This window comes from Triplophysa dalaica, chromosome 23 (genome assembly GCF_015846415.1).
Source record: "Triplophysa dalaica isolate WHDGS20190420 chromosome 23, ASM1584641v1, whole genome shotgun sequence".
NCBI classification, from domain to species: Eukaryota; Metazoa; Chordata; class Actinopteri; order Cypriniformes; family Nemacheilidae; genus Triplophysa; species Triplophysa dalaica.
The window spans coordinates 7,167,072-7,191,216 of NC_079564.1; the positions used below are offsets into that span (position 1 = coordinate 7,167,072).

Here is a 24,145-nt window from a genome sequence, read left to right on the forward strand (position 1 = left end):
GTGTACAATGGGATCCTGGGAGCTGTACACCATTAACTTAGATCAATGTTGATTTTATATTGTTTAGTCTATTCTACAGTTTAAATGGTCTTAAAGATATAATAAATCTGCACAAAGACCATTGAACTCTGATGAGGTATTATGATGCCTATCAGCTAACAGGTCTTCTTTCTTCTGGTCTCTTGGTTAATTATGCTGATGCAATATTTCAGGAACCAATTATTCTCTCATCCCGGCAAATGAATACGCTCACCACTGCAGTTCAGATAGTTCCATTTTTCTGAGACATTTGTACAGCACTTAGGTCACAAAGAGTCCATCTATTCAAGATTTATAATTCCATGACATTAGCGTTTATACCTTTCAAATCTGATTTCAATGTCGGCTCTGATTTACATGAGTGGCCCCTGATTTGAATATAAGAAACAGCAGGCTTTTAAAATTTATAGAACTATGAAAGGCACATGTGATTATTGGAATGTTAATTAAGGATGATGGATTTTTCCAATTTGTGTAGAAGAATACAAAAGAGATATAAACAGAGCTCAAAAGTACCCAGCCTATTAAATATACCTTGTACCTTTTGATTTTGTAGAAAATCTGTTGCTAATGATATTTATATCAATATGGCATGATTTTGTTTTCAAAGGGTTGGTATTGTAATCCTTGATCTAAAATGCTCTTTGATCTATGCAAGTCTTCTCAGTTATACCCAACAGATGCATTACTGATTTCCTTATACATAATTCTAGTGTAATATATCTGCAAGTTTGGTGATGCAATACAAGCATAGTTAAATTACTGAAATCTACCTCTTGTGCTTCTTGGAAGGATTTACTTGATTTTTGATTTACAACTCTAATCTGTCTAGCATTAAATGAAACATCCCTATAATGTGATAAAACTTTTGAAAGTACAACAATCTTCATTACAAAATGTGTTGTGTGCATGCCTTAGGTTTGCTTCCTTTATTTTGCTTGTTTATGCTGTGAAGAGCAAATGTTTATCTTCATGCTGAAGTTATTACAGAAAGCACCTGCTCGGCGACAGAGGAAAATCGCTGGATGAGATTTGCTGTTTTTCACTGCCTCTGTTTTTGATAGGAGAAAACCAGAAAAAAGTGGAAGTAGATGCTGTCCCCCTCTTGCTTTGCACAGATGGTGTTTCTCCTGTAGTCTGTTGAGATGATAGTTTGCTTCTTAAACAGGTGGGAAAACATCAAAAGATTCTGAGCTAAGCGCCAAACCTTTGTTCCACATATGACAATATTCTGTAGGTTTAGACGGATATCTCCAGGATAAAAAACTTTTACATATGCTTTCCTGTAGCTCAGTGAAACAAATGTACAGCATATTGCAATGCAAATCGCTTTAGATAAAATTGTCCGCCAAATGCAAAAATGTAAATGTAAATATAGTGCAATAATACAGACGGAAATAACCTTTAGTATAAACATCAACTGTAAAGTGCTTGAGATAACCATCATCAGTTACATGAATTTACAATGAGCAATTTAGTACTCTGGTATAGTACTGTAAGAACAGGGTTAGCTGTCACACTTCTAAGTCCTGCGAAAATTATGTAGGTGAACGTTTTTTATACGTTTTTTTATATCACGTTCTTGCAGATTTGTTACAATACTGGTTATAAAAAAAAACATTTTTTACTTACCACAATTTTTTTATTGAACACACATTTGGGGCATGCTGCCTCAGTCATGACTGTGATGAGAACATGTTATTAAAAAGCCTAGTAGGGTTATCAACACATTTTAGCTATTTTTTAAATAACTTTAATAGTTATTCTAAAACATCGTGCATGCTCACCCTTGTAATTTCAGTGAACTCCCTTTTCGAAATCCTGTCAATTATTAGTTTTTCCCCCAAAAAACTTTTTTAGTTAAATGAAAACAGCTCTTATTCAAAGTGTTATCTATTCTCTGCTGCCCATAAGAAGGCGCTCAAAGCAATGCACCCCTGTCCCGCGAGGGTTGCTCCGCTGTTTCGTGGAATGTACCAACGCAAAGACGGGGGTTTCTCTATTTATATGCTCAAGACTGTGGGACATGCGAGCGCTGTATGTAGAAACTTCAGCACCTGGACAGCGACCTCCGCTAAACATCCGTTACTTACAACGCGGCTCGCTTCGCTCCACGCAACGAAATGGCTTGAAATACTGCGTTAAAGTCCTTTTTGTTTTGTTGCTTGAGAGACCGATTGTTGCTCTAACATAGTGTATATCAACACTGCTGACAAGCGCAATTGGTTAGTGCGGCGTCTCCCTCATTCAGAGGCTTCGCTCTTTGGATCCGCTCTTCCGGACAGCGCAGCGCTCGCTGGCTGTGGCACGAGGAGGAAAAGTAACTGTCAAGACGCGCGCGTCTCCGCTTACATCTCAGCAGCGCGATTTACTTGAAGATGCAGCCACCCGCCGGGACTGGATTGAAGCTCTTGCTGTGGATTTTTGGCCACATCAGCATCTCTCAGGCTGCTTTTCCATCATCCCGTAAGTTGTAGTTGAAACTGTGCAGCGTTACGTGTCTGTTTTGTTGTGTTAGTGCATTAAGAGAGCCGGAATGCCACGGCAGCGGAGCGGACACGCTGGTGTGCGCAACTCGAGCGGAATGTACTCGAGAATTGTCTCTTTCAAAGACTTGGCTTTAATTGAAGTTGCATAAAGGTTGTGTTTAATGCATCGCTACTGTATTGGTTTAACAACACGACTAACCGTGGTAACAATTTGAGATGATGACACAACTATTTAGGCGGTGTACTGTACATGACATTTCAACACAGACACAATCCAAATGCATTTTTGATGCACCAAAACCGAAATAAATTGCAGATAACTTGGAAGGAATTTTTGACGTTTTACGTGGAATCTGGCAGTATCGGAACACCTCGGAAATCCGATTTTTTGAGCTTGCGCTTTTATGGATGGTTTGTTGAGAAAGCTGAAACGCAGCCGCCGGCTCTTCTGCAGAGCTACGCGTAACAATCGACGCTTTACACGTTACGTTGAAGTCTTAAACAGGTGGCTCTCTGCCTCATGTAAAGATTACATAGGCTAAACAGCGTTCTTTATCTGCGGAACAGATTGGTTTTAGCTGTGAAAGGATAACTGTGAAAGTGGTTTTGTGGCGCCAATTTAAGGGCTGATTCACAAAATTCCAACTATTTCACATCTTATATGAAACATTTTAAATTCCAGCAGTGAAAGCAGAATCACACATGAACATGATGACGTCATACTTTGGTTGACAGTTTTGATCATAAATTATGGCACCTTAAGCTGTCATAAAACTTTAAATATTAAGTGTTTAGTTATTTTAAAAAATCTACTGTAATTTATAGGTGACCAGTTTACTGTCAGCTTGATTCTCAACAAAAAACTTTTTTAAAGATAAATACATTTAATGAACATTATTTTTGAAAAATCAAGGATTTTTTTAAACAGCCTAGAGCACATTTAATAGTTAATTACTTTGCTAATTGCCTTGCAGAGAGTTTGCTCAAAATCAATACAGTCAAGGTGGGATTGGTTCTTATAAATAATTAGATGAAAGGTCTTATAATATGAAATCCATGTTTGTGCTGCATCCAAACCCAAAGCACGACATAGTCAAAATTTTCCCATAGTGAGAAAAGTTACGAATGAGTAATTTAATCAATATTGATTGTAGCGCACGTTTAAACACAAATTATTAATACAGACATGCAAACGGGTGAACAGTGTTATTGCACTTGCCAGATTACAGGTGGCCAGGAATAATACGATTAGAAGCCTGGAATAGTCACTTATTTAATGGACCAAAATTAGAAGCAGCCAAAACCCACTTGAAGAAAAGTGGCCAAAAGTGCAGACCAACAATTAATCAACAGATTGTTCACCTATGGACAATTTTCAGCCCCGTGACTGTATGTGGGAGAGAACCGGAGCTGTTAAGATAGCTAAGTTGTTAATTCTCTGACAGATGGATGGAGCTTTGAGATAAAGTTTGTGAATGTTAATTGAGTTGCGGAGGTTTTCAAATCTCTTACTCTCTTTGTTAGCCACTGGAGCATTTGATATAAACATCCATTTCCTTAAAGTTCTCAGGAGTCTGATTAAAAAGAAAAAGTAGATTTGTTCGGGTTAGAGAGAATTGCAGAGACATGAGGTTAGAAGTCGTCAATTCTTTATTTTAACAACATCAGCATATAAAGTTTCAGTACTGTGTTCTTAAAGTCCAAAATCACATTCTTTGTGTTATAATTAGTCTTGACAATGAAAGATATTCATGCAATTTTCTTGATCATATCCTCCACATGACCAGCGAGGCTTGTTGTCTCAGTAGCAGGCATAGATAGTCGAAGTGACAGCTCAATGACCTGATCAGGAGTTCAGTTATTTTAGTTGAATGTGAGCATGCCATTGTGGATTTTCTTCAGTGTAGACGCTTATTAGAAGCTGCCAAGGGATTAGGGACGGCACATAGGAAAATGGTATTGTAACAGCAATAAAAAAGTGTTAAAATGCCTATTTTAAATACACGGACTTGGCAAAATCTTATTCTTTGACAGACTATTTACTTTTATTTTCCAGAAGCAAGTTTAAAATCACATCAAGAAATGCTTTTATGCCGCATTTTGCTGCAACACTTCTGTTCCATAATTAAGCAGCAATTACTTGGAACTAAAGACTATTGTTATTCATAATCAACAAAATAGCTCTATTATTTGTTCGATAGACTCGAAGGATTTGCAAGAAGCATAGCAATTAAGATGTAGACCACCACTGTGCAGTGCAACAGTGGGAAAACATTGAAATGAAACCCACTCGTCTGGTTAAGTATAGCACACCCCGTGGAAAACAAGAGCGCTGTCTCAGGACGAAATGTGTGGTCACCTGAGTTCAAGCCAATTTGCTTGTCCTTACAAAACACATTAGTTGCTAGTGTGGATGCTTAGATGTTCTGTAAATGTATCAATTGTTGTCCAGAAATACGAATGAGTTATAAATTCAATGTGAAGGAGTCTTTGTTTTAACGATGACCACTGCTTTTCCACTTAAAAACAAATGATTGTGGATGTAGTTCTGCTCAGGTTGTTCCTGAAAGATTAATTCACTTAATTTCTGTAAGTAAATTGGGTATAAGGGGAACCCACACAACAACCTGAATGCAGCGCTGAGCTGTAATGACAACATTTGTCTTAGCAGAGGTGCAGTGATTTCAAATCTTCCTAAAATGTACCCTTTTGGTTTTGAAATGGATTTGAGCAGGAAGAGCGGTCTCGCCAGTCCGTTTGTCTTTTAATAATCGACACAAGTTTCTGCACAGGATCAGAAGGTCAAACTGACCTTTTTACATCCTCTTTAGGAAATGGTATGTTTGTTTGGTTGCTGTAAATACTGCTCTTTGACATTAAACAAATGCAGTAAGTGCCGGTTACAACAATTGTGCTATAAAAGAATGATCGGAGATGTTGGCATACGTGAGGCGGTTTACTGAACGGTTAAGGCATGGCTTGAATTAGTTCTCTTTGATTAATGTCCCCAACGAAAGGTAACCGTATGTCATGTCATTGGGTATCAACCACCCACTTGTCTCTCTGTATCTGCTGTTGCTGCTATCAGCTGAATTAAACTGGTGCTTTCATTTTGTGTTTGCATTGTTATTTATCTGGATGTTTGATTCATTGTTCGGATTTTTGGGACTGTGATGCTAATGGGAGAATCTTAGTTGATGGATGAATGTATTTTGCATTTTGAGAGACCTTGTTCCCTATCAGAATATATGATTTTAAATAGAATTTGCATTCTAACGTGTGAAATAAAAATTAAAAATTAAAATATTAGTTCACCCAAAAATGAAAGTTCTGTCATAATTTCCTCATCCTTTTGTAATTTTTAAACCTGCATATTTTGAAGAATGTTTTTTTCAATCAACTTGCATTGGTTTGTGTCCGTACAATTGAAGTGAATCGGTACTGTCATTGTCATTCTTCAAAATATCTTCTTTTATGTTCAGCAGATGAAAGTCAGGTGAGTAAATAATGACAGAATTTTCATTTTTCAGTGAATTAACCCTTTAAGATTTAACAAATATTTTTTATTTGACCCCTAAACAATAATTGGCAGACACCCTTTAGTACCACCATAAGTACTGTGTTAAAGCCCTCTACTATAGACCCACATACATTTTCCATAAGCATTTGACATGTAAAATATTTCCTTTACCAGTCCTAAGCTGTGTCTGAATGCCAAAGACAAAAATACTTTCAAGCCTATGTTGAATGACACATATTCAATTCTTGCTCCGCTCCATTTTCCTCTTATTCTCTGTCTGACTGTCTCTTGTTAAAACACACATAATATTTTTTCTCTCTCTGCCTTACACCCACACATATACAAGTATCCGAACACACGCAGACATACATGCACACGATTTCTCTCTCTTTCCTCCAGGCAGGGGAGACACTGTTATGACTATAGACTGGAGACACAAAAGTGAGCTTTTCATCTAATAGCACAGCGGCCGCTGTACTTTGAGTGCTCTCGCTGCGGTCTCTTTTAAAGCAGGGAAGTAATAAAGAGAAAGCACTTCTCCACTGATGGTCATACAAAGTACATCCACCACCAAAATTAAAAATGGAACCAGTCACCATTTGTTAGAAACAAATGCATTATTTATTTCAGTATCTATATTTTTGTTTGAATAAAACAACTGATGAGTTGTTACTATTTTAAGTGCTTTAACTCAAAGATTGTTTTAGGTTTGTTAGAAACACACACAGTTGTAATGATTAGATGGATGTTGCATATGCTATATATTATTTATTGGAATCTCACCCAACAACATTTTAATAACCTTACCACTAGATGTACAAATAGATGCAGCTAGATCATGGTCTGCATGATTTATTCATGATCTTCTTCCCTTCTTTGGCAAATTTATTCCCTTAAAGGTGAAAGTTTCCTTCAAAAAAGAATCTTAATTGTGAGGCTTGTTATTTTGTCACATTTAAATTCGTCTATCTGAGTGTAATCTGTGAAGACAACTATACGTTTAAGTACAAAAATGACTTCCTTTTGGCCAAAAAAGGCAATTGTAAACATTTGCCAGGTGCCGTATGTACCATAGCAATGTAATCTCATTAGTTCTGACCAGTCTAGAGATTTGTATATTGTGCTGTATGAATACATACATTGTACATGTACTTTAGTATAACATGATATTTTAATGTCTTGTTTATATACATTTTACATATAAAAATTGCACACATATGAAGGACATGAATTATCCCTTTAAGTCTTAGAGATTTTGAGCATTGAAAAACAACAGAAATGGGTGATGTGTGTTTATCACAAAAAATGATAACTTATCGATACAGAACAGTACAAACTTTCAATTGTAATACTTAAGTAATGATTTTATTCACTACAAGTACTGGATGTTGGCTTCCTAACATTGGTTTCAATCTAAATTTATGTGTGGATTTGTACTTTTAGCTGAGTTTCTCAGGCAGGCTCACAGATACGACGAAATGTTTTTCTAGCAAAAAATTGACAGCTCTTTTAAGGCTTTTGCTGCTAGAATTATGGTAAAACATTTTTTTTTACTGCATGTGAGTTGGAATGGTTCAGAGCCACAGGCAGGGCATGACCACGCACCTTTTGTGCTGTCTGGCTATTATTTCTGCAGGATTTATTCCGCTACAGGCATGCAGGTCAAATCCATCGCAGAAAGTGCTGTTCGCTTTAGCTGAATTCACCATACACATCACAGCATCCACTACAACGTTTCAACCAGGCTTTTATGGTCTGCTCTCTAATAATTCCCCTGGATTACTGTGGTCAGAAATGTTGATGATGGGAATTGGAGCAAATCTCAGGGAGTATGAGGGATGAGAGTATGTGTGTGTGTTTACAGAAAACTAACCGAGAGAGAGGCTTTCTGAACAGTTGCCTCCTTATAGTGTTGAATTTGTCATGCTATAGCTTCTTTGAGTCAGGAAACACATTTGTATACCTCTGGGAAATATGCAGGCTCATTTCCACAATAATAATCTGAGTGTTCAGCGGGAGATTATTCATGTCATTGTGTATGAGCATTCAGCCAAGGCCTGTATATCATCGAAACCAAACATTTAAAATCTTGTCAAGCTTTACAGTCCTAAAGCCTGGATTAAACCATTTTCCTAATTTTTATGCACAGGCACATGATTAACCATTATTTGCATTTCTAGTCTTTTTTGATTATACTCAAGGTTTGGCTGGTTAGTGAGCCCCTGCTGGTATATGTTATTACTGCGCCATCTGGTTTCCAAAAGCAGCTTTTGCTATTTTTTACCTTTTAGAATTAGTGGTCTCTTCTGACGAAAGTTCCATGTGTTTTGTTATATATCTACATATTATATATATTTGTGCATATATTTTGATATTCTAGCCTATTAAAATGGATGGGAGTGGTAATGAAAAGTCTCTGAAAAGAGGCCTATTTTAAACAACAGGTGAATATATATTTTTCGAAAGTAGCCAAGAATTCAGATGCTAAGATTGGCATTTCATTCCAACAGCGGGAAACAGTGCACAACTTTTAACTTTTAGCACAAACTAAAACTAGTAATGTCTGAAATAAGACAACAAATGTGTACAATGGTGAGGATATTTTTCTAACATAGGCTTAGTTTTTTAGTGTACCGCTGCTACAGAAATGTCTTCTCTAAACTCACAGTGTACATTTTGACTTGGTAAATGAAATAAATAAAATGGTGTGAATTCAGGAAATAAAATTAAGATGAGCACATAAATGCATCTTAAATGTATCTTACATTCTTATGTCAGATTTGTAAGTGACAACTTTTTAAAGTCTTGCAGTTTTACAGAATGCTCAACTAAGCTCCTAGAGCGCAAGACATGAGATCTAATTGAATCAAAAACGAAATCAAATTTCCTCTTATCACAGCTTATTTGTAATTGAATTTTTCATCAAAGGGAAACTTTCGTTCTTTGAGGGCACAACCAATTCGCTTCATTTTGTAAACGTGGCCTGGATGTACCAATGACGGGATCAAATTAATGCCAGATAGGCTATTTTGTTCTTTCTGTTCTTTTAAATATTTGATTGGAATGATTTTTTGATATTGATTTCCCTGCAGAAATGCTTCTAATCTTCTCAGCAAATTCGAGTCCGTTTTTGCTCTCTGATATTCACCGACACTTTCATGTCTGAATCTGTTGCTAATTCTCAGTAGCGCATGTCAAACATCTGACAAATGGCACCCAATTTTATCTCTCCGTCTATTTTGTCGTTTCTCCTGGGGCTCATCACATAATCTATGGCATGATTACTAATGCAGAGAGTTGGGCTTCTCCGGTTGAATGTTGGTGCCAGTATACAGGCCAGCTTCTTCAAGCACCCTCTCTACACAAATCAAAGTGAGCAGGGCATAATAAAACAAAAGTGCTGCCTGTATGTGTCGAAGAGGTACTGTCACTTCCTATGATTGGCTGTGACAGGGTCACTCCCCCTCCCTCTTCCATTGTGGTCCCTATAATAAACCTGAAGTGCAGTGGACTGGCTCAGACGTGTGGTCGCAGAAAGATATCGCCCCTATATGCTCCTGCAGATTGCATCTCTAAGCAGAGTCACGGGTTCTTGTGTATGAGAACTCTTCTATTTTTTTGCCTCTAATGTCAGTCTGTGCACTCTCCCCTCCTGCACGTTGAATGTCAATGGACCTTAGCCACCAATGCCTCTCAGGTAAACCAGGAAATGATGTTCCCCTATAGATGTCAGCTGCAAGTGGCTGCTGCTGGAAAGAAACCGGTTACATGCAGTTAAAACTTGTGATCTTTCAAACCTTTCAACCTTAAATTTTGATGTTTATTTGTTTAAAACATTTCCTTGGGTTTAAAAGTAAGGGCAGCTCAAATTTCAAAATGATTGAAAATTGCAAATGTTTTGTGGCACTTAATGTTAGTGACCATGCATGTATACATATGTGGAAGAAAGAATGTGTGCGTTATCTAATTTTCCTTCTTTAAATGTTTTGATATATTTCAAATTGATTTTGCAAACTTGAAGTATTATTGTATTGCATAGTGTCACATTGCAATTCTTCAATAATACTCCAAGTTTGCAAAAGTTTGTAATTTGTGTAATATATTTAAAAAATTTGCAATAATACCGTAAACAACAGTGTAACTTGCAAAATTGCAGATACAGTATAAGAAAAACCGAAGTAGTGTAGTCTTTAATATTCCAGTTGGATCATTTCATTATAATAAAAGCAACATTGACAGAATTTACAAAACAGTCAGCCCAATGTAAGCAGTCTCGCGTAAGTAAGCAAAAAGTGGCGAGGAACCAAAACTCCAGTGATGTGCAATATCGTGCAGCCCTGCTTTACACCTAGATTTACTGCACTCAGCGTGTCTGAAAGTGTAACAAGCTATACAGGAAAGCTTTCCTGTTGCTCAGTAGTAAGAGCATTGCGTATACCTATGTAAAATGTATAGGATAAAGCAATGTAAGTCGCTTTGGATAAAAGTGTCTGCCAAATGCCTAAATGTAATGTAAATCTTAAAGTTACCATGCATCAGAGTTCTACATTTATCATGGCTACATAAACGGACAAACTTGATGATTCCTGCAGGAATTTTTTCTTCCCCTCAAGGCTGTATATTGTTTACGAGCTAACTGCCCATTAGCCTGCAAAATAATTTGCCAAGTAAACAGCGCTTGTTTTTCTCACGGAGGAGCCACAATTCAAAAAGAGCTCTTTGACTTGTTTATGCTTGTTGATGTATCCCGGTCGAGTGCTCTGCTCGGTCAGCGCCATGTATTTTTAGAGAAGTGTGCGTTGGTGAATAGCATCTGCTGGCTAGAGCTGTGAGCCGTAATGGGAGATGAAGAGGCTGTTAGCGGGCTACTAAAGTGCCATGTGTTACATGTAGCCTGACAGAGTGTGTGTGTAGGGTGTAGTTAACCGTGGGACCAGGGCCTTAACTCTGACAATAGCTCTATTGGCAGTTGCTGGATGTCCTGCTAACCTGCCCGGCACTGAACAAGCAGTCGATGAAGGCTCACGAGCGCCGTGTTTACGAGTGCAAAGCCATACCAAGCCCTTTCAGGACCTGATAATTAACACTACACCTCCAGATTATAATAAAGATGCATCATTTGCATTCGGCAAGCTGTTTTGTGTCCACTGAGCGCTTTGATGATTATAAGCATATTACTCTTAAGTGTTGTGAGGTTCCGGCCTTGACGCTTGGAGTTGTGGAGTAAGACATAATTGTAATTTTCTCTTCTAGTTAGGCATAAGAAATGTTGGAAGGGCCAGTTCTGAGGCCTTTTCTAGCTGTTCGTTCAAACGTTTTGACTTTTTTTAGTTCTTCGCTAACTACCGACAAGTCGTGGCACAAGTTCCAGCTATCGCACAGGTTTCATCTGGTTTTAGGCCACGTTTACACAATGAAAAACGGAAAAGTTTTTCTTTTGCATTTTTGAAAAGTTTCACGTGCACACGACAACGTTATCAAAACAATCCGCGTTTAAACAGATCCGCAAAAATGACTAAAATGCTGTATTACGCATGCCACGCCAGTAGTTGGCGACATCAACACAGTTGTCCCACCATCTACTCGTCCTCCCAGGTCTGATCCAAAAGCGTGGTTTAAAAACCCTTCATCGCCGCGAATGAGTGTTAAGATTTTGCTGTGGACAAATAATAGTATAATAATAGTATAATAAATAAGTAAATAAGTAAATCTACACTTTGCTGGAGAAGCGTTAACAAAACTATTGAGCAGGACACAAAAACCCATGCACAATAAATGTGCTTTTTTCGTTTTTTATTTTTAATTAATTGGCAAAGATTTAAAACAAACTTCTTTCACGTTGTCATCATGGGGTATTGATTGTTGAATTGTGAGGAAAATAATGAAATGTATCCATTTGGAACAAGGCTGTAACATAACAAAATGTGCTGTGAATACTTTTTAGCTTATATACAGTACAAGCAGCTATACTGTTCATTCTACACATACTTTTTCAGTATGATGTAGAAACTTCTGCACATTTGCATACATTTTTTTTGTCGTTTTTGGTCATGTAACATGTCGTTCAGGCAGCTCTTTTTGTCTGAGTGGGCATCTGTAGGCAAAATAAGCTGCTGTAAGGACCATCAGTTGCACGCGACTAATTGAAACGCACAATGGACCGAGTTCAAGGAGTTGTACATTATTACTCATATACATCATTACCCACTTCAACAAGAGCCTCGGGGGAATTTCTGCCCTTCACTAGCAAACAGCTATAAATTAACACACTTAACTCAGGTACATGTGGACCTCATGCGTGGGTCTGACTCACATCCAGCCTGGTAGAAATTATATATTGCTGCTCCTTTTAATGGTAGAGCATGAAGCCGCCTATGACTATGTAATCAACTTTGATTCATAGATATCAAGGCAGAAACTTACTCAAGTCCTTAGTTAATATATGCATACATTTTCATGCGACTTTAAAATCGTGATTAGAGGATATGGGGCGATGGGACGAACAACACCAACATCTAACATGTGTTGTTCTACAGGCAGGGTAAAAGACAATGTCTGTAGATGTGCAGCCAAATGTTGGTACAGTCACCTCAGGCAAGCGTGTTTTTTGTGTTTCAGTCAAAATTTGTGTTAAAGTCCCTCAGTGGTGAAATTCAAGTGTTTCATTTTGTTTATATGCCTCTGTAAAGCGCTTTAAGATAAACCAAATTCCATTCCATTCCATTTTCTACTGCTTATCCGAACTACCTCGGGTCACGGGGAGCCTGCGCCTATCTCAGGAGTCATCGGGATCAAGGGAGGATACACCCTGGATGGAGTGCCAACCCATCGCAGGGCACACACACTCACTCATTCATTCATTCACTCACGCACTCACACCCTACGGACAAATTTTTCCAGAGATGCCAATCAACCTACCATGCATGTCTTTGGACCAGGGGAGGAAACCGGAGTACCCGGAGGAAACCCCCGAGGCACGGGGAGAACATGCAAACTCCACACACACAAGTCGGAAGCAGGAATCGAACCCCCAACCCTGGAGGTGTGAGGCGAACGTGCTAACCACTAATCCACCGTGCCCCCCGTATAAACCAAATTCATCATGTTAAACCATTACAGAGGATTTAACTGCAGCTTTCCAAATACAGTTTAGAAAATGCCGTTTGAAACTGCCTCTGTTTATGACATCATAACCCTGTAACCAATCATGTTAACAGATCTGAGCCATAGATACTGTATAAGGATGGTGCATAGACTCGGCACTAAAATGCTAGCTCCTGTTTCAGCTCTGCTTCTGCAACACAGGCATGCGCTGCTCACACGTCGAATGAGCACTTCTATTTTTAAAAATCGCGTGCCCTCATAATCTTCAGTTAAAATCTGAAAATGCACTTCCTTCCTGGAGTTACTATCCATCTTTAATGACGTAGGTTAGACGGCTTGGGCGGGGCATTTGTTAACTCCTCCCCTTCACCTGTCAGTTTGCGCCAAGTTCCATTTCAAAATTCAATGGCTGTTTCTATACATTCACATCGCAGGGAAAAAAATTTCTAATCACAAATGCGTTAGAGTACGAAAGTAAACATGAAGGCAACTACCGTTTCAAGGGGACTTTGTTGTTACTGAAACATAGTTTAATACACTATTGAAAAGTGTCTTGTGTAACATAAGGCGCTTTCATACAGCAATACTGGTAGATTACTGGTAAAGCCATTCTGGTCAATTTATGGTAAATACACAAATGTGCTGTTCACACATCGCCACTTACTGGAATTTGCCGGTAACGTTACTACTTCTATTACTGGAAAATTGGAAGAACCGATTTAGCGTAAAGGTCCCGTTCACGCTTGATCAGTTAAAGGCAGGGTGTCCTTAGCCGTTGTTGATGCTCAAATCACCAAAACAAACACAACCCTGCCCCCATCTTTCGCTTTCGTCAGCGCTCGGCTCAACTAATGTCAGTCCTGTGCACTGTGAACCTTACTGCTGATTGGCTACAAGGTTGTTTTGGTACTCGGCCCCGACTCAGTTGTCTAAAGCATAATTCGGAAATCGGTTACCCAGCTTTCAACTGCAATTTTCTTGCAATTTTCCAGTAAAGACTGTATGAGTGAAAGGTACTTTATTGACAGTGAAGCTCAAGGTGACTGTGTATTGTTCAGTCTGTAGTTTGAAGTGTAATAATTCGTCTTAATTTTATTTCGATGATTACAGCTATGTAAATTTACTGATGTCAGCTTAAGCTCATGTCCAGAGAGAGACGCTTGTTTGCACTGAACTGATAATGCTGAAGGTTTAGTTTGAACACTGAGGTCAACTCTGTTATTAATCAATAACTTAAAAGGGAAGGTAATACAATTAAAATGCCACCCCTTTGAAATCCGGATGTGGTAACTAATAATGAACAGTCCTTTCGGGAGGAAATTAATCAAGCCCCTTATCCCATTATATGTAAAACTTTGTCATTTCAATCTATTTTATGCCTCGGGGGCTTTCCCCCATAATTATGTTTGGTTATATTACCTACAGGTAAATCTTCTTAAACTGAATCAGAGCTTCCAGAGGTGCGTATATATACAGTTGAACGTTGTCATCTAATGCATTGAGAAATAAGTTGTCGGCAGAAATTAAATTTTCCTATTCCTTCAAAGTTAATATGCTTCATTAACAGACTTCTGAATTAGAAAAGAGAATGAGATTAAAATAAATGTAGCCTAAAACATCATTTCCCAGCTGTACACCTAGTTAAATATTTTGTTAAAACCTTTGCTCTTTTTTTATGGACTTGTTTCCGGACTAACCATTAATCAAGAGTTTCAGTCCTGTCGGGTGTTATTTCAGAGCCAATGGAACATGGTGGGTGTGAGTATGACACATACAGATGGTGCCACGATGTACTGTATTTGAATTGTCGTCACATGACTGCCTTTTACAGTGTCGCATTTTTTGGGGGGGATTCAGAAAAAAAGAAAACAGGCCTCAGTACAGTGGGAAGAGAGAACACTCCAGCATAACTCAATAAGATCGAGTAGCATCATGTATTTTTTTCCGTTTCAGGGCAACAGGAGCAGTCCTGGCTCGGGTCCACAGGCAAGATAAGACATGACCAAAGACATTTTTTTTTTGTGGAGAAATGACAACCGTCTGTAGTGCAAGATAAAGAGTTAGCCTAGTCTGGCATAGCCAGACCATCATGCTGGTCTGGGAACTTTCGCCGCTTTCTCAAGAGGCCATATGACTGACAAGTAAAGCAACCAATCACATTTCGTTTTGTACCGCATCATGTCTAGAGGCGTGGAAATGTCCCTGCATTAACAGACCGGTGTACATTCACGGACATGTCAAAAGTTAACAGCAACAACAATGATTTTTTAATAAATTTTTAATCAATACATTTTCAATTTAAGCTGTTAACCTCGCATACTTTTAATAATGAAGGATTTTGTCGGTCGTGATGAATTCTTATTGCAACTGTTGTAAACACGACACCTTACTTTTTAGATCAGACGTGTTGTTTCCAATCAGAACATTAAAGAACACGACACGCACATCTCCCGGAAATCCTGTGAAAGTCAACCAATCAGATGACGACTTCGAACTTGCTGAAGTGTTTCCAGAAACTGTGCCTTATGCATCATATGTTTATTGTTGGTGTGACGTCAGAGACTGAGACTAGAGCTAGCCTAGTGGTGATTTTTTTGGTAACTTCGGTTCCAACTTTGATGTAACAGGTCTTGGCTTTGAGATTAACCCAGCAAATTTGAAGAATGAATATTATGAATATTAACAAAGAATAACAAATAATTTAAGCGTTACCCATTCAGTTCTGTAGTGCGCACACAAAAAAAATGAAAGTGAATGAGTACCGCCGTTTGTTCATTTACCAACATTCTTCAAAACATCTTCTTCTGTGTTCTGCAGAAGAAAGAAAGTCATACAGGGAGAGACAGATTAACGCACGGGCCTACTGGGCATGTGTCCAGGGACGTAGACCAGCAGGGGGCCCTGGCAAATTTGTTATATGTATTCATTTATAAATTATTATTTTTTCTCAATAAAATAGCGCTGAATACTGTGGAGTTGTGAAGTATTAACCGTAGCGAATAAATCAAATAAATAATCCTAAAGCATTGCCGCGCTTTTAAAAGGGGCATCTAGAGGCAAGTATAAAACCCTGTGTAATATAAGCGTGCAGAATTCATGTGTAGAAGACAATAAGCAAGTAATAACAAAACGAGTTTAAAACCACAGAAATGTGCCAAAGACCTCTCAGTTCGCTGTCTTTAATGGCCAATGAATGCAGTCTTGTGAGCGCGCTGGATTTGGATTACGCTGGGAAAGCATTTATCTGAGAAAATCACAAAAGATACTTTTCAGCTAAGTTAAAACCAACGATTTTATTAAGATAAGTTAGGTTAAGCAATATCAATCACCAAAGCATTTAACAACGGTAAATGCTTTGGTGATTGATATTGTTTAACTTGTAATGCATGGACTGTTAGATGCTCGTCTTCTTAATGCAGAAATGTAAATTATGCAAGGAATAAGACTATTCCCATGTAATATGAGTTGGAGACGTCAGAAGCATTTTTAGTATGACTTCCAAATATAAATGAACTAATTTGTTTTTGTGGACTTTACACAGAAGTTTTTCTATTCTGCTGAACTACTTTTAAATAGTTTTTCTATGTAAACACGCTCTAGATGGACTTGTTTAACTGTTATGCTTGCGTCTTGCACTGATTGCATCATCTCTCACATAAGCGCCATGGTTAATGGAAATAATTTCAATTTTTACACACAGGGCAACTCATTATTGTCAGTTTCACAGAAGTGGACCAATCACAAGACCCCGAAGGCGAGACAAGTGCCTTAAGCTTGTGCTTACAAGTTGGCAATATCTGTTATCAAAAGAGTGCCACGAGACCCTCACGGCTTGCGCTTTGCCTTTTCAAACCATTCCTGAGCGCTGTGTCATGCGTTCTTAGACGCAAAAAAGTGTTCTGTGCGAACCGGGTATTTCGGCATTAGTGCAAAACTGTTGTCGTAAAATATGTGATGCCAGGGGGCTTTGAAACGTCCATGCCCAGGCCACATCAAAGTCATAATCAATCCCTGCATACAGGTTTGAAATGACAAGAGGGTGAACAAATGATGACAGAATTTTCATTTTTGGGTGAACTATCTCTTTAACATTTGTATGAGGTCACAATCATTTCTTTATGGGAACATCTTCACAGGTGTAAAAGGTGAACCGAATTTGGGAAAGTGTGTGACATCAGCCACAGATCTTCAGACAAAATCCTTTAACCTACATCATTCATACACAGCTGGTAAAGGCCCAGTGCTTCCAATAAGACCTGCCTAGCTCTTAGATCTCTCTTAAATTAAACTTCCAGGCTAGTACTGTGCAATCTCTAAAAATATGAAACTTGGAAGTGAACGGCATGGCTCTTTTGAGCAGTTTGTTGCCGGGAGACTTCTCTCATTAAAATGACTCCTGCCACCAATTCCTCCTATAGTCAAAGAGTTTGCATGATCCCTGGTGCGGCTGTCAGTGGCGGTTCATGTAGTGAGGGTGGAAAGTGTGGGAGCTACTACACTTGGCCTGCAGTGCCCCTCTCCCAGCCCCCCACCGTGAGTGGATCAGGCCTAAAGCTTCTCTTCACTCCTATCCATTATTCATCAATACGACTCAATAGATGCCGCCTTCCATTTGATTGACTCAGACTGGCATACTGATACTCCTTGTAACTTTAACATCCAATGGCATTAGCATGTAAGACCGGTTCTTTCTTCCGGCAGCCGTGAGATATTAAAGCAGTCATTACAACGAAATATACGTTCGCACCTTGGAGTAATAATTGATTTTGCAGTATGTAACTCTGCATGTAGAACACTTTCATATAAAAGAGATGCTTACTCTAACTGTGTAATGTCTCTAGAAACGGCTATGTGAAGGCAATTTTCTTTTTCCCATTTGGGTATTCTTCATGTTATGAAAAATGACTGTAGTAAGATTATATTTTGTGTGTTAGCGTGTTGGTGTGTTTGAACCAACACGTTCCCAAAAGACTAAAATTTTCATAGACATTTTTTTCGTCTCGTCTCACTAAGCTTGTACTTTTGTGTTTCACCTCAAACAATTCAGCAAGTTAAAGACATTTTGGATGAAAGCAGGTCACCTTATGACCGTCTTCCACCCACTCTGAGCAAACATTAAACTAGGAATATTTACATATGGTGGTATTTCTTCATATTTTATTTGCACAGCTGTTCTTATATTATTGCATGTGGTGAGGTGTTCATTGTACACATTGACATTTAGAGTTAGTTTAAGGTGATATTTTGGAAATTCTTGATTCACGCCAATACAAAACAAATGTTGCTGAAAACATCCTATCGTCATTTACAGTGCTCACCATCATGTCGCTCCAAAACAATTTTTTTCCCACGGTGTTTTGAAATAATGCTTTTGGGAAGAACACTTCAGTCAGGGCATGAACAAAATGTGTCTTTAGAAATAAGTCCTCTATAAAGTTGTTCCATGGCTTTGTTATGAGGAACAGAGTCATTATTCATGGAAATGCCAGTCTGTTGTATCAAACAAGTCCCATCCAAGTTCTAGTCTATTAACACATGCTGCATAAAGATATTTTTCAAATCGCATGTCAGAGACACAAAGCTTTTTTTCTCTTTTTTTTTATAACTGAACAATTTGACATTTGCAAATTAGATTTTTATGAGCTACAGTAGAGGGCTTAATTTTCATGACTTTTTATATGACCATTATATATATTTATTCAGTTATTGAAGTCCATAGAAATCAGTGTTGAGAACTGTTACATTTAAAATTAGGATTTATAAAGCAAAGTATCAGTTTGACGTCATCTGACTATAATCCATAGAAAGTATGTGAAGTCACGTGTAATTTTAGAGACAAAAGGTTTTTTTTTCTGATTTTTTCACACTCTTTCTTCTAAATATTCGGACTAATTTGATAACTGGTGTTCCCGTTATGATGTTTTACTTAACAATGGATTTTTATTTGTTGAGAATTATTGCAAATAAAAAACCCAGCTGCTCTTGTACACACTGAAGGTGTGTATTTGCTCTGAATCTCTGTTCTGACTTGCCCTCTCCTGCTCTTCAAAGGCACACAGCCCGCTCTGATGTGCTCGGTGCTCTCACAGCCCCGCGAAGGACCTTTGTGAACTGTTGCTATGGCAGTTGTTCGCACAAGACCGGAGTACAAATATTTTCCGGAGTGATTTATTGAGGAACAAGTCATTAGAAACAGCCACTCACCTCTCATTCAGAGCAAACAAGTACATAATCAATACAGACATTCTGACAGGGTTAGGATATCTCCACAGCAGTGTCATTCATCTGTTTAGCATGAGCGACCTGGGTTTAAATCCAAACCTAATGCCTTTTTTTTGTGAAACTAAATGAAATTTTCACTGATCTTGACAGCCAAGATCACCAGACTTTGTATTGCTTTACAATTTCGTTCCACAGAAAGAGTAAAGACCAAATTGATTGTTTTAGTTTGTTTTAAAGGGGTCACATGACAAGGCTAAAGCGAGTGTTATCATTTGTTTGAGATTTTAATGCAATGTGTATACATGATTTAAGGTTAAAAAATGTATTTCCACGTACCTTGCATGTTTAGTCCCCTTTGCACCGCCTCTCCGAAACTTGCACATTTTTGACAAAACTCATCGCTCTGAAAAGTGAGGTGTGCTATGATTGGCCGGTTAACCAGGGCATAGTGATTGGTCGAATACTGCAAACGTGTGACGGAAATGTAACGCCTCTTACCATATTTGGAACATCATGTTCCAAAGCAATTGTATTGACAGGTACGCCCACCTTACTTGCGTATACATGTGGCCGGTCTTGGGCGGTCAATAATCATACCAGGCGCTGACGTGGATTTGTTAGGGTGTGGTTACACGAGGCGTTTCAAACAGGTCTAGGTGAGCATTCACCTTTAGATAGAATGCATGTTGTGTTCCGACACATTCATTTTTGCAGTTTTGCGTGTCTATGACATGCATGGGCAACTTATAACACAACCAAAGACACAGAAAAATACATATTCGCGCCCCTTTAAACAAAATAATGTGCTTGATTGAAGCAAGCCTAGACGTAACATTTATCTTTAGTGCTGCTTTTTGTATGTGTGATAGACTAATTATAGAAATTACATAGACATTTCAAAATTGTATTTATTGTCAGTGTCACACTTTTTATTGTAAAAACATCCCGTAAAATAACTAATGTTCTAAAAACTTAGGCGCCAGAATAAAGTATATTTACATGTTTTTCACTTTATTTCAAACCCAACTTTTAAACTAGAAGTTTATTTCTTTAATTACATTTTCTTACAGCAATGTGTGATTGTTTTACAGTAGAAATAGTGCACAAACCTAAAAAAGATTGTTCTCGAATCTCAGAATTAATGATCAGGTATACATTTTCTTTTCAATCTGATATTTTTATGTGTTCCAACTGTTTACCAGAAGCCTGTGTTTTGCACAATAAAGCCAGCAGATATGAGAGAAGACAACATCAAATCACCAAAGTTACGTCAGTTAGGTGAAGCAGGGATTCGGCAGGCTTGCATTGTTAGATAACAGGGATCAGATTTACTCCACCCTTTTTGTTGCTTAGCAGCTCTGTTCCATATTTACAAGTCATTTCCTACACAATATTCTTTTTCATCCAGCCGAAATAATAAAGCCATATATTGTTCATTGGAGCTGTAGTGCTCCAGAGGTATTTTATGTTAATGAGGCTTGTTAAGAGTGCCACTGGGGTGGCAAGTGGCATTATTTTCAATGCTCCATCTAATTCACTGAAATATCACTGAACGGCTTTGGAAAGCGCGTTTGATAGATTGCTTTTTAATGTCGTACTTGCTTGGGTTTTATAAACATCTTATTTCTTGCGCTTTATTTACAAATAATTTTCCAGCTTCGGCGTAGGGAATGGGTGCTTGTGTTTAAAGACAGTATAAATATTACAGCCCAGTATATTATTACTGTGTGGTTAGCCGCTGTGTGAAATTGCCTGCGAATAAGCATGCTGTTGTTATTAGCCTTAATTTTTTCAGAAAAACATTTAATTTGAGATAAATTAGGTGACGGTTTCTTCAGGTCATACTTCATAACAGTGAATTATTAGTTGCCAAATGAAATTCTGTCTGCAATAATATTTCATAAACAACGGTGAGACCTTCATTTGTGCATGAATCAGTATTAACAAGATTTGATTATGATTATGATGATCTTGTTTATAGGATAAGTCTGACAAAAACCAGCCATGCTCGATGATCACATTGTCAGAATATAAACTCAGACTCCGAGTCTCAAAGGAAAGCCTTTTATGTTCAGATTCGTAAGATATCTGTCCAACCTCAACTGTTCAGTCCAGTCCTGTAAAGGAAACATTGTTCAGTGACATTTAGCCGAGCATCACTGAATTACCTGTCTGCGGCTCTTTTAACATCATTTAAAAAGTATCTTTGAAATGATCTTTGTGTATGTTCAAATTGAATTGCCTTGTTTGAAAGACCCAGGAGGTAGCTTGAATATCAATAGTGAGATTAAAAAAATATCCCAAAAGTGAAAAAGGCTGAAACATTTTTTTAACGTGCTTCTACGAACATGTACGGGTCAGTTCCCTAAATATACAGATTCACCTTCTGATCATCACCAGAGTTACATGCAAGCTAGAAAATGATCACATTGTCGTATGCGAAAACACGAGTTTCACATGGGTGTTAACAACACACGTTTCCAAACAACACGTTCACATGTGACCACATGTCTTTTTGCACATGTGAAATGATTAATGTTGCTATATCTAATGCTACAGCACTTTCAATACTCTGGAGCTCTTTTGCTCTTTTCGTAATAATGTACTGTATGTGTAAACAAGAGAAAAGATGTCTGGCCAGTGCTGAGATTCACCAGGTAGGGTGCATTACGAGTATTGTTGATCTGCTCTAGATACACATAACTAAATGGACTCCTGTTGTAAACACATTTAGGTAAGTCTGAGAGCACAGATATCATCCATGCCTCTATCTGAGAGGTGATGGAAAGGTCAGGATTGGTCTCTGATAGTCTGTAAAGAGCTTCGGAAACCATCTGGATTGCTCAACCGAAACTGGAGGCATTTTAAAACATGCATGCTGTTGTGGAACTCCCATTTAGCCGAGTGTAGATATTTTATCAGTTCAGATTAGTTTCCTTGTGAGAGAAGAAGGTTGGTGCCCCCGGTGCTCAGGGGCGAGTCGGGGGCTTAGACAGAGAATCTGTGCCACCGGCTGCTAGAATGTATCAGCAGAGAAGCCGGGGAGGGAAGCAATCAGCGGCATTAATCCAGCGTTCACGCGAGTGGAATGACAAAAAAAGATAATCGCAAACCACCACCAGCAGATGCATAATCGCTCCACTGTGTCAGGCCTGCCTCACCTAAACAGCTGTGTTCAGTGCTTAAGCTCCACTGTTGGTCTCTATCTCTCGTCCACCCTGAAGTACCCTACTGACACCCCCTAACTCAACTCAATGTGCTTCTATTGTATTCCTCTCCTGCTCAGCGCGTTGTCCATGCAGGGAAACAGAAAAATGCCCAGGCTCTTCAGATCTCCTGGACTTTGATGGAAAAATTTTGCAGCAGTCAGATTTTTGAAAAAGTGCTTTTTACTTACATTCTCTCATGAGGTAGAAGGGACAGTTCACCCAAATTGAACATTCTCTCTTTATTTACTCACCCTCAAGTTGTTTCAAATCAGATTTTTTTTTGTTCTGATGAACACTGAGAAAGATATTTGGAAGAATGCTTGTGGCCAAACAGTTCTTAGCAACCATTTACTAACATAGTAGGACAAATTGCTTTATAAATGTGTTTGTTCTGTTAAAAAACAGAGGAAGATATTTTGAAGAAAGTTGGAAAGCAAAAGACACTTTTGACTATATCCATTTTTCCTATAGTAGTCAATGGTGACCAAGAACTGTTTGGTTTCAAGCATTATTCCAAATATCGTTCCTTGCATGAACTAAGACATTTGTACAGAACTAGAGGGTGAGTAAATGATGACAGAATGTTTTTTTGGGGGGAACTGTCTCTTTAAGTCAGTTTGAATGCGAAAACGTCAGTTTGACCTAATTTTGGAAAGATATTGCCCATTTTTATATAGATCACTTCGCAAGATGTTGAGATGTTTTATGGAATACAATATCATATTACCTGTGACCCGAGTTCGGAGAAGCGGTAGAAAATGGAATGGAATGGAATATCATATTAATTATTAAAGAAATTGGTTATAAATGTTCTGTTGCTTGTATTTTGTTCAAACGTTAGTGTATACTGTATATATATACAGTAAATAAAATATAATTAAACGTAAATATAATGTCATTTTATAGTTAAATACAATACATGTCCTCAGTGAAATATAATTTGATGCATTTTCATAAAATGTAATGGAAATTTCATGATGCTGAGTCCATGAGTAACATTGCCGTTTAACAATTTAATAAATTCAAGTACCAGTAAAAACTTTCATCTTCTATATAATATAATAGTATATATGAACACAAAAAATAAGTCATCTACTATTTTACTGTCCATTTTCCACTTTTCAGAATAGTTGCATGGGCATCAAAGCTTTGAAACGACACAAATAGAATTATGGAAATTATGTGTCCGATAAAATGTAATGCACACGGGATGCCAACAGTCTGCCTAAATTTTTCCACATTTTTCTCATTTGTGATTCTGTTTGGCCAAATAGCACAAGCTCCACATATCTTTCTTATGGCCCCCCGCTATGCACATATGAGAAACTGTCCTTTATGTTGCCTTATTTTTATTGTTTAATACAGCCAGCTGTCACCCCCTGACTGCACATCCATTCCCACACAAACACCCCCTGCTATGCTCTTTGGGTTTGACTCTATCCTCGCTGATGAATAGTATACACGCAAAGGCAGATTAAGCTCTGTCTAATCGAGAGAACTATAATCCCTCTATTTATTGGGTCACATAAAAGAGTTTGAATACCCCGTCTTCTTTTTTCCCT

General features: G+C 38.1%; 1 protein-coding gene across 1 annotated transcript in view; it reads left to right on the top strand.

The window, feature by feature from the left end:
* The first annotated feature begins 2,224 nt into the window (after positions 1 to 2,224).
* Positions 2,225 to 24,145, top strand: part of LOC130413555 (contactin-associated protein-like 2) — a 252,047-nt gene continuing 230,126 nt past the window's right edge. Inside the window, exon 1 of the mRNA XM_056738847.1 lies at positions 2,225 to 2,505. Coding sequence (XP_056594825.1) covers positions 2,418 to 2,505 — 88 coding nt within the window. The 5' untranslated portion in view covers positions 2,225 to 2,417. The remainder of the gene's footprint in view (positions 2,506 to 24,145) is intronic.